This window comes from Drosophila subpulchrella, chromosome 3L, assembly GCF_014743375.2.
Source record: "Drosophila subpulchrella strain 33 F10 #4 breed RU33 chromosome 3L, RU_Dsub_v1.1 Primary Assembly, whole genome shotgun sequence".
Lineage (NCBI taxonomy): Eukaryota > Metazoa > Arthropoda > Insecta > Diptera > Drosophilidae > Drosophila > Drosophila subpulchrella.
Window position 1 is genome coordinate 21,914,062 of NC_050612.1, and position 11,616 is coordinate 21,925,677.

Here is an 11,616-nt window from a genome sequence, read left to right on the forward strand (position 1 = left end):
GTTTTATGCACTGAGAAAAAATTTGAGTAAGATAAAAGTTGTATAATTATTGCTATAAAGTCCAATTGATAAAATATGAATTTTTGTGTATTTTTCTCAAATAAATATATCAAAATGATATTACATTTTATAAAATAGCAAAGTACATTGATTTTAACTGGTCTGGTTGATTTTAACTACACTATTATTTTGCAGGTATAGTTTGTTTTATCGAAATATCCGTATAATAAATGACTTATATTAACACAGAACAATTTTTTGTTGAATAGATAATAGATAATAATAGAACAATTTTATTAATTTATTAGGAATATTGGAATCATTTTTAATTCAAAACCAATTATGTACCTATTTTCCTCTGTGTAATTGTGTGTGATAAACCCTTTTCTCTTCGAAAATCCTGCTTTGCAATGTAAAATATTTGAAAATAAAATATGGTCTTCGCTCCGTTTTGGCCGGGCATAGAGCAAATATGAGACGACAAGCAGGGCCAACGACAAACTCGCCAAAATGTTGCATAAATTAAGCAGAGAACAAGCTCTGGAAAATTGGCAGAGAGTGGGTATTTAGAAAGGGGGTTTCCCTGGACCATCAGCAATTGCCTTGACTCTGACTTTGACTGACGTTGAAGCGTGCCTTAAATTATGATTAAGCAGGGGAATTAAATGGTTTGTGTTTAGCCTTAATGTCTACATTGCCATTACGCCACCTCCCCGCAAGAAAACCCCCACCAGCTGGAAAATTAATGAAAACTGTTGCGAGTTTCAATTATGTTTTCCCTTTTACCAACTCCCCCGCTTTCGCATTTTCCCCCTTTCGCACTGTTTGGACAATGACAAACTACTTGCATGTGTGTGCTTCTGTTTACTTTTCTTTCGGCTGTGAAAGTTATTATCTTCCCATTAATAATTCGTTCGCTCGGTAGCAAAATAAAAATGTAATCAAAAAAATTAACTCATTGTGTGTTTTTAATTATTCAATTATTATGACTTTACGGCTGTTTGTCTTGGCAGCCGTTGCCCATTTTTTTTCGGCTCATTTATATATATTTATGGCTCGGACTCATTCTGGCCATGTTTTATCAAAGCCGCAGCCAAAAACATTTATCGGCCAAGTGAGCAAACAAACAGGCCAACTGGGAAGATGTTCTAAATGCGATAAAAGACAACAGTTTTTTTTCCTACTCCGGTGTTTACCGAGAAACACGAGAATGCGTGTGCTGAGTTCACAATTGTTATAAGGAGGTAAACAATCATCGAATGGCAGCCACAACTTGTTGGGGGACTCTGGAACTTGGATTGCAACAAGGTTGGACAGGAAGTTACCAACTTTCCAGAACTGACAGAAAGTGTGGGGAAACACAGCATGTGCGAAAGCATGCTCTTCCACAAAAAGTTTTTCCAAGGGAATGGCTTCAGATTCAGTGTTTAAGTTTGGTTTTAAGACATTTTTAAACTACAAAATTGAGCGGAGGTATTTGTAAAAAAATATTATAATTTAAAAACAGAAACAAAAATATTTTGTAGTACTTTAATTATAAATTTTTAATATTTTTGTATATTTCGTTAATTCTATTATATTTTTCATTCTATTTTAAACTCTGTTTCTATTTACAAACATACCATTTATGTTAGCCCATAATGTTATATATATGTGGATTCTATATATGTGGAATCTTTTTTTCAACATCCAATATTCAGAAAAACATGATTGGTAACATATTGTTTTATAAAAATTATAATATGATTATAAAAATTATTATATGATAATAAAAATCATATTATTCTTTAATTTTAAATTTTCTTAAATGTTATTTACTTTTAACTTCCACATTTAGTTAATATTTTGTTTCTACACCTTTCTTAATATTTTCATTCTTATTTTCCAGTATAACATTTTTTTATTCACACCCAAGGGAACTTTAAAATTGATTTTTTTAATTTCCCAGTTCGACTCCTCGTAGAGTTTGGTCTTGAATTCAGCAACTTTGTCGTTTATTTTCCAGTTTGATTAGGCAGCTCTCCGCATAATCCCCTTGATTTTCCCACACACATCCCACTGCTCTTTCGAATGCAGTTAAAGTTTCATATTTGTCTACCAGCTTGCGTTTTATTGTTTGCCACTTCAGCGAACTCACCCCCCTTTTTGACCCCCTCTTAACCCCAATGCAGACTGCGATGTCTCCACTCTGTTCTAAGGCAAATAAACAGCCAAAGTGAATAAAGTGAATTTTTATCAGCTTCACAAGTAAATAGACAACAAGATATTCTTGGCAAACGCCCCCGAACGTTTACTACTGATTTCTTTCTTTGGTTTCTTTTTTTGAATATTTTTTTTTGAACATTTGTGCTCGTTTACTGTGTTTGGAAATTGTACATTTTAATGTTCCGCATATGAATGGATTTCGCTCTTGTTGTTGGCCATTAAAACTGGGAAAAAGAGTGGGAGCGAGGGGGGCTAAACAAAACTGAGAAGAAAGCAAAGTCAGCCAACTAAAAATGTATGCATTTAATTATGTATCCGTATCTGTATCTCTGTACTTTGAACAGTTCGCAAGCGAGAATTTCGTTTTATCACTTTTTTGTAGTTTTCTGCTTGGCTGGCGAACAGTGAGTCATTCGAAGGTTTTATATTATGACACTCCGCTTAAATGGATTTTATGTTCGGTGCCTTTTAAGGCGGCCAAAGCCATTGCAATCCGCCAGATCAGGCAAAATCCAGAATTGGCATTAGCCGGGGGAGAATGCAGTTTAGAGCCACAAAGTCTTGGGATTAAATTGTGTTGGCAAAATATTTGTATTTAAATATCAATATTTCGGACACCTCGTGTGATGGACAAGCCAAGTAGAAATTGCGCCTTCTATACATTTATTTTTACAATTTGTTTATGTTCTGTTCATGGGATTTTGGAATTTTTATCTAGTCCCAGGCAGCTTAAGTGATTTCTGGGGCAGACTTTTGTCTGATTTACTAAACGGTCCGAAATTGTGTGAGGGCAAAAATTGTGTCTGCCAAAACCGCCAGCCAAAATTGTTGGGAGAAAGTTTTCCCCCAGTTGTTGCAATTTTTCCGGGTGCTTTGCTTTGTTTTGGTTTGGCTTTCCTCCTCCTCGTTTTCGATTGCAGCGCAGCCTTGGCAGCAATTTGACAGACATAAACAAAAGGGAACTACGTACACAGTGGTTCAGTTCCAGGTGAAATTATCACAAAAGGAATTCTTTATGCTCTATTCCATGATTTAAAATAGACTCGTTATGTGTTTTATGTTTGCAAATTATATATAAAAAACAAAGATCAAATGTTTTGCTTTTCTAACAGATCTTTAGATACATTTGTGGCACAGTCTTAAGAATTTTCAGTTAAAGTTATAGGAAATATCGTTCTATAAATAAATATGCAGCTATCAGCTACATTAATTGAATATATTTTAAATATATTAATTGAATATATTATAAAGCTTGTAAGGAATTTAGAATAATTTCCATAAATATGGAAAAAACATTACAATTTTCAAAAAAATTGTGGAATAATTATATATAATAATATAATATATATAATATATATCGGTTTAATATACAACATATTTGGAAAGTAGAATGTTACAAATGAAAAGAAGTATACAATCCATATGGCTATCTACATTTCCTTAAAAATTGTTAAGGTATTTTTAGCCCATCGTTGCAATAATCGACTGCGCTTGCCAGTATCGTAATTAAAGTCAACAAAATTTGCCCGATCATCCTGCCAGATTTACGTTTACTTTGTATCCCAAGAGTATCCTGCAGTCAGGATTAAATGCAATTGTTAGTTTTGGGGCCGATGCAGCCACAAGTTTTGAGCCTGGCCAAAAAACTGGGCTGCAATGTTTGAGCCGCAGCCAAGAGAAAAGTAACCGAACAGAAACAGTAACGCAACCAGGACAATTAGCGCTGCCGAAACTGCTGAGCCGTAAGTTTCCGTTGGCAACACAACAAGGATCCCGTCGTCTGGGGAGCGGTGTGTCAAGTACCTCTTTCTGTTCCCAATCCCCCGCCTTTGTTTTCGGGCCTAGAGAAACTTGCCAAGAGTCTAGTCGAGATGAAACTAAATTAAATGCGGCTGGGGAGACAATTATTCTGCCATTTATCTCTCATATGGCATAAAGTTACAAAAAGTTCTTCGTTTTGAACTTGCTTTGAGCTGCTTAGCGACACGTGGCCTCCTGGCTGAGGTAAACTTTTCAGCCTAGATGCGGTGCAAAGTATATTAAGTATACGCCATGATAGCCCTGCCCCCCGGCGAATACTTTACTTTTATTTACTTGTCGCTGGGCATATTAAATTTCCATCGCCACTCCATCGCTCGAAAGTTGAATGAATGTTGTTTTCAAGGCCCATTTTCCATTGAATTGCCTTCCTGGGGGCGCGCAGAGCGAATTGAATTAAATTGTGTGATTGAAGCATAAATAAATTCATTAAATACTTTGCCGAGATGCCATAAAAGCGGCCAAGTGTTTTTTCCAGCTAATATAGTATTTAAGGCATTCGATCGGATTTCCCCAGCTTTCTCAGTCGTTCAACAGGTCGTCGGGGGCAACCTTCGTGTAGAAAAAGGACCAAAGTCCTAGTCACAACTTGACCTTCCCAATGCGCCTTATTGATTCAATCATAAAAATAACTGCAGAATGTTTGTATTTCTCTTTTGTGCCTGTGTATACATATATATGTGTATATCTGTATCTGCCTATGGCTTGGGCTACTCATTGCATCTTGTGCCGTGTATCTTGTATCTTGTATCTCAATGTCAAGGCTGTCTCGTAGCTGCCTCATTATGGATGAATTTCAATTGGACTGACTGATTGACAATGAAGCCAACTGCAATGGGCGATAGCTTATGGAACTTTCAATGAATGCAAGCTGGACTTTTAAAAAAAATACCAAAGATCCCAGTCATACACTCAGACAACTTTCGGTTTTATTCCAGGAAATTGAATTAAAGTATTACAAAATCACTATGAAATATTTTATGATTGTAAATTGAGGTTACTAATACTAAAATTCTATTTCTTTTAAAATCATTTAGCGCACGAAATATAGAAATAAAGTATTGTTAAGTCTTTTTAAAATGAGTAAGAGCAAATTTATTAAAACTAACCCGATAGTTCCTTGGTAGCAATATGATATATAATACAAAATATAGTACAAAAGTAATAAAATTTATAAAAAACACAAGAACAATAAAAATTTCAATGCATATTCGAAGCGTGTCATTTTTTATAAACCCTTTTTCCACACATTCTTTTGTATATTTTTTCAAATTGAACAAACAGCTTTCCGGCTTTCATCCAGCTTTTATTTAAGAAGTCCCAGCTTACAGTGGGGATTAAATTAACTACCCATTAGCCTCTGTCCTGGCCACTCAACCTCCCCGGCGAGATGTATCTCGTTTAAGCCACCTCTTTTTGTCCAGGACAGGAACTCGCCGCCTATTATGCATCATTCTCATCAGCCCTGGAGGCCCAGTTAATTTCACCTTTCAGGGTCTAATCCTGCAGACAGGATCGGGCTTAATGCCCGCACATGCCAACAAGCTCGGCAGCATAATGCGTCAAATTGCTAATTAAGAACTGCAGCAGTGGCAACTTTTTGCCCCGATTAGTGGCCATGTCATTAGGGTCCGGGTTCAAGTCCAGAAAAGGGGGTCGCAACCCGTCCAAAAAGAAGCGAAAAAGGTCTGAGCTTGCGTGTTAAGATATTTGATTATGACAAACAGCCACACACACACATTCCAATTAGTCGAGGGCGTGTCCTTTAGGGCAGTGTGTTTCGCTACTGGTCATTCAACTATTTTCTCCAAAAGCCGAATATGTGTCACGTCACATGGGCCGTGGCAAAAAATAAAACTAATTAAGAGCTTAAAGATAGCGAAAGTGGGCGAGCGGGCGATTAAAAATAGTCCTTGTGGAGGCTGCATACGCCTATTTATAGGGTCACCTCGGGGTCAAGCACTCCGCCCGGCTAGACACCCGGTGGGCGGCAGGTGGCTAAAGGGTCTTAAAGGATGGATGGCTTCCTAATCAACCCCCTGATTCGAACGGGTTCTCGAAAACCACCAATTTATTTGCGTTTTGCCCGCTGCGCACAAAGTTTTTTGGGCAGCTCACTGAGGCTGCAGTAATGTGAATTGATTTCCGCCGGCTGCAGACAACACGGTTATCCATTTCTGCCGCATCCGGATCCGGATACGTATACGTATCCTTGCGCCATATCACACAATAACAAGCCACAACAATGCACTGGGAGAAGAAATTAAGAATAATATTTCGGATTTCTTTCACTATAATGACTATACATGTTATATAACAAATAAGTTAAAGTTTAAAAAATAAATATATTTTATCATATTAAGTGACTCAGAGAGTAGCTAAAACTCTACTTCTGTTTTAAAAAGGTTATTAAATATTTTATCAACAAAGTGACGAACATGACTAACCTACTAAAGCGATTACAGCTTAAATTTATGTTCAAAGTCAAAATTCCGCGGAATCCCCATAAAGTTTTTTTTACATTCATCTTAGTTCCAGAAAATTGAAAAAAATGCTTTATTTTCAAAAAGATTTTTTCTAAATGCAGAACATCCATCTCCCTTCATCCCACTTGATTGTCAAAAACTTCCAATTCGAATTTTATGCCCAAATACTTGGGAAAATTGTTGATTTGATTTTGGCCGCGTGAAAACTTTTTAATTAATTGGCCCCTACTTGGAGGTTGCTCTATTTGCCCACGATTTTATGGCAATGTGTATCTCGGTCTGGTAAATGGGTCTCGGGCCATTTTAATTCGGCCAAAACAGCAAACGTGACCCAAAAGTTGGTGGCCCGTGTTCTTGCCCATCTCCCAGGAATTCCGGAAACGGACGTGACAGTAATAGGTCATGCTCGATTCCCTTCGATTTTCGGGCTGGGCGTCGATAAAAAGTTTGCTTTACTTGATTTTGATTTGATATTTTTGAGTAGCACACAAATTTACCTTCACTTTTCGCGCTGAAAGTTGTGTCCGTTTTTATGGTTTTCGGTCAGCGAAGCGAGCTAAACTTTTCTGAAGAGATTTGGAAATTCCACGATTGATATGTCTTCAATTTATTTTCCATTTCAAGAGGGCATTTCAATCAAGACATTCTGATGCAAGTCAATTGCCGCACTTTTATTGGCAATCAGTTATTCTTTATCACTTTTAATATTTTTACTAGAAGTGTCCACCATTTCATTTCAGTAAGTCAGTTACTTTATTGATAAAAAAATGTTATTGAAATAGTATCACTTTTAAATAAAACTCTGGTTTTATGAAATAAAACTTTATATGTAAGCCTGACAAAATAGGAAAAGTCCCTTTTGTTTTGACACTCGTGTTAAAACTTTCTTAAAACTCTTTCAAACTTTTCAAGCTTCTGCCTGGGGCCGTTTTATTTTACGCACCATTTCCGGCGGTGATTCCCCACCAGCAGTCACTTTTCACTTTTCGGCTCGGCAGCCGCCATTTCGTCAACGTAACTCAATTCAAAATTCTTTGCAATTAATTCAATTTCGACTAATTACACGCACTTAGCACCTTGACGGCGCTTTTCCAAAAGGGACATTGAAATCGCTGGGAGCGCGCGAATAAAGGACTTCCGATCCGCGTCACCTGCCGAGTGACAATGCGTCGTATACGCAACTTCCTGCCGCCCAGTGTCGCGTTCCATCGGCAACTGAATTGAAAGGCCGCTCGTCGCCGACCAAACGACTTGGAAGCAACAAGCGCGCACGCCAGAAACCCAGGAGCGCATCTCGGGCCCCGCGGGTCATAAATCTCGGGTTATGTTTGCCGTGGCTCGCACCATTTGGTATGACATCACTGTGCAAATTCGTCAGTCAGTGTTAGATGCGTAATTAAAACGTCTGCATAATTAAACACGGGAGATTTCTGTTTATCTGCGGCCACTTGACATATTTATCGCATGGAGCGGAGTCGAAGTCGAAAGTCGGGCGACGTGGACCACTGGCAACCACCTGTTAGCTTGGCGCCATGTTAGCCAACATGGCTGTTGGGCAGAGCTTTTCGGTAACATCATGTTATTGCAGATGGTCAAGAGATAACAGAGCTTTTTATAACATCTCCCGAGATGTTATTGCAACGGATATTAAATACTCAGATATTTGTATTTCGTGGTTTAAATTGTTTAATTTAAATCCTTTACTGAAATACTTCCCAAATTTTAAATATTTTTATAAATGTCTTATAACTTCCAAAAAACACCTATGATTTTAGTTTTGTCCTGCCTTATATTTTCTTAAATGCTTACCCAATTATAAACCATTGCTTAACTAATTAGTTTATTTAATCAGAACTAAACATATCAAGCCATTAAAACCTATTGGTTCATTTCTCAGAAATGGAAATCTCAAAATGGAAATAAGACATAAGGGATATTTTAATGACAAGTCCTATAAGGGTTGAACCTTAAATATATGTTTCTGAAATACCTTTTTTTTCATATTATTTGGTTAACATTATTCGAATATATATGTATATGCCACATACGTTCATGTATTGCTAACATAATCAGAGCGCAAAAGAGCGAAACTGCCACAGAGACCTTAATAAAATAAACCGGTCTCCCTCTCTGTTGGTGAATTTAACACTCATTTTTGTTCACTCTTTTTATATAAACCTGGCATTCACCCAAAATCGAGAAAATAGAGAGAAGTAAACTTGTTGAAAATTTTATTCAAAACAGTTTATTGATGCACTTACATATGTCCGGGAATATTTATACATGTATATATATTTAACACATTTAGATCTTATTAAACATATATTAATTATAATATAATCTTATTAATTTTCGTTTGTTTCTATCAATTAATTAAGAATTAACACAAACTAATTTTTAATGAAAAATTACAATAAGATATTTATTTAAGGAAATAAGTTAAATAAAGGAAGGACTTTAGCTTCCAGCGTACCTTCTTTTTTAAAATATTAATTTTAGTATTATATACTAGCTTTAATTTGTTAAAATAAAATAAATTACTCGTTTAAATGGCTTTTACATGGGGTAACCCATACATGGTTGCTAAATTTATGTACCCTTAAAAAGGGGATAAATTGGATGACGAAATCGTTGATAAAAAGAAATCAGCTGTGAGTCGAAGAGTGTCCAGAGAGCATAAAAAGAGCTTGGTAAATGGTAAACAGACTACCCGGCATATTCTTTATCAAGTTTTTACCCACTGACAGCTGTTCTACTTTTGTTAAGCCTAGGTAAATGAATACATGGAAATAATTTATAGTAATTTTATTTGGTAATTTTGGGGTTCTGCAAAAAATGTTCCTCTGCCGACTTTGTTTTAAGAGTAGTGAGTTTCTAGAAACCGTGTGAGAAAACTGGAAGCACGTGAAAGCATACTGATTAGTTGAGAGAACAAAACGAGAAATGCCGAGGGATATACCATATATAAAGAGTACCAGAGCCAGAGAGCTTTGGCAATAAATAAGAGCGCTCCGGGGTAAATAGGTTTATTCAGTTTTCGGACTTTGCAAACGGCGGACCTCGCTTGAACTTATATTTAAAAATAAATAAATAAAAATTAACCAATAATGTGCGGAATATTTTCGATATTTTCGAGAGATGGAGAACCGATTCCCCCGCAAGTTCTCCACGGCAGCAAGCACAGTTTAAGGGAACTGGCCTATAGGCAAAGTGGAAAGCAGCGACATCGTGGTCCGGATTCCACCGGGGTCTACGTGATTGCCTCGGAAGGAGTGGCCATGGTCCACGAACGCCTCCGGATTGTGGGCGTGGAAATGGGCGATCAACCCTTCGTCTCTGAGGATGGCAACCTCATCCTGGTGGCCAATGGAGAGATCTACAACTATCTGGAACTTTCGGCGGAGATTGCGAAAAAACGTGGCACTTACAAGCCCAAAAGCGATTGCCATGTGATACTGGAACTGTACCGAGATTATGGCAAGGATCTGCTGCAGTTCATCACCGGAATGTTTGCCTTTGCCTTGTACGATCGCAGGACCAAGGAAGTCCTGCTGGCCCGAGATCCCTTTGGCATAATACCCATGTACGTGGGTGAGGATGCGGCGGGCAACCTTTGGGTGGCCTCCGAGATGAAGTGCCTGGTGGATACCTGCTCCAAGGTGGAGACCTTTACGCCTGGCGAGGCTCGTTTTGGTAAAGTTGGTGAGCAGAAAACCTGCTGGCGATTCGAGCAACCCTGGATCAAGGAGGTGCCCACCCAAACCTGCGATCTATCCTTGCTCCGGGCCAACTTGGAGTCGGCGGTGCGCAGTCATCTGCAATGCGATGTCCACCTGGGCGCTCTTCTCTCAGGCGGAGTGGACTCCAGCCTCATAGCCTCCATTGCCACCAAGATAATGCGGGAAAGGGATCCCAATTTCCGGTTGAAGACCTTCTCGGTGGGCTTGAAGGATGCCCCCGACTTTCAGGCTGCTAGACATGTGGCCAAATACATAGACAGCGACCACAAGGAGATCATCTTCCAGATCGATGAGGCTCTGGATGGCATTCGGGATATAGTTTACCACCTGGAGACGTACGATGTCACCACCGTGAGATGCAGTTTACCCATGCTGCTGCTGGCCAGATATATCAAGAGCACGGGTATTAAGATGATCCTCTCCGGCGAGGGAGCGGATGAGATCTTCGGTGGGTACTTGTACTTCCACAAGGCTCCCAACTACCAGGATTTCCACGAGGAGCTGGTGAAGAGAGTGCAGCAGCTGCATTTATCCGACTGTTTGAGGGCCAACAAAGTGGCCATGGCCAAGGGAGTGGAGCTGCGAGTACCCTTCCTGGACACGGGGTTCGTTAACCATGTGATGCAGATCCGGCCGGAGGACAAGATACCTGGACCTCTTAACCAATTCGGCGGGGAGCAGCAAAAGCGATTGGAGAAGTACATCCTGCGAGCTGCCTTTGCGGATAACTATCTGCCCGACGATGTCCTGTGGCGGCAGAAGGAGCAGTTCTCCGACGGAGTGGGCTACGATTGGATCGACAGCATCCGCCGGGTGGCCACCAGCCACGTAAGCGATAAGGAGTTCGCCGGAGCCGCCCTGCGGTTCCCCTTCAACACACCCACCACCAAGGAGGCCTTCTATTATCGCTGCATTTTTGCCGAACAATTTCCCGGAGAATCGGCCGCCCGAACCGTAACTCGATGGGTGCCACGTCTCGATTGGGGCTGTCCGGAGGATCCATCCGGACGGGCTCAGGCCGTCCACCAGGTCAACAAAGACTGATAGAACCTTAATTAACCTAGTCTAGTCTAAAGAATTCCAATCGGCATCTGCCGAGACAGGCACAATAAATTTCTTTAATTGGTAGTCAATTCGAGAGGTGTTCAAAATGTTTATATATGCATTTATTCTGCCATATGATAACGCAGCGGGTGTATGGTTACAGATATTGTGCCATATGTCGACCACTGACACGTGCGCGCTCCACTTGGCAACTAAGTAGGAAACCAGCTGCCGTCAATTACAATTAATATGCATTGTAATGAATATTTTTATTTACTAAACAAAACCGGCAATCAAACCAATTGCTGACTTTAGACACTTAT

The 11,616-nt window shown here is 39.2% G+C and overlaps 2 protein-coding genes across 3 annotated transcripts in view; one reads left to right on the plus strand and one right to left on the minus strand.

Annotated features, from left to right (window-relative positions):
- Nucleotides 1-7,705, minus strand: part of LOC119555689 (adenylyl cyclase 78C) — a 34,078-nt gene extending 26,373 nt beyond the window's left edge. For both annotated transcript variants that reach the window (XM_037867340.1, XM_037867339.1), the window contains exon 1: nucleotides 7,007-7,705. The gene's annotated coding sequence lies outside the window, so the exon portion shown is untranslated. The remainder of the gene's footprint in view (nucleotides 1-7,006) is intronic.
- Nucleotides 7,706-9,533: 1,828 nt separating this feature from the next.
- Nucleotides 9,534-11,382, plus strand: LOC119554645 (probable asparagine synthetase [glutamine-hydrolyzing]). Its single transcript, XM_037865645.1, has one exon. It carries the CDS (start codon nucleotides 9,617-9,619, stop codon nucleotides 11,291-11,293), a length of 1,677 nt encoding a protein of 558 aa, XP_037721573.1. The 5' UTR covers nucleotides 9,534-9,616; the 3' UTR covers nucleotides 11,294-11,382.
- The last annotated feature ends 234 nt before the right edge of the window (nucleotides 11,383-11,616 follow it).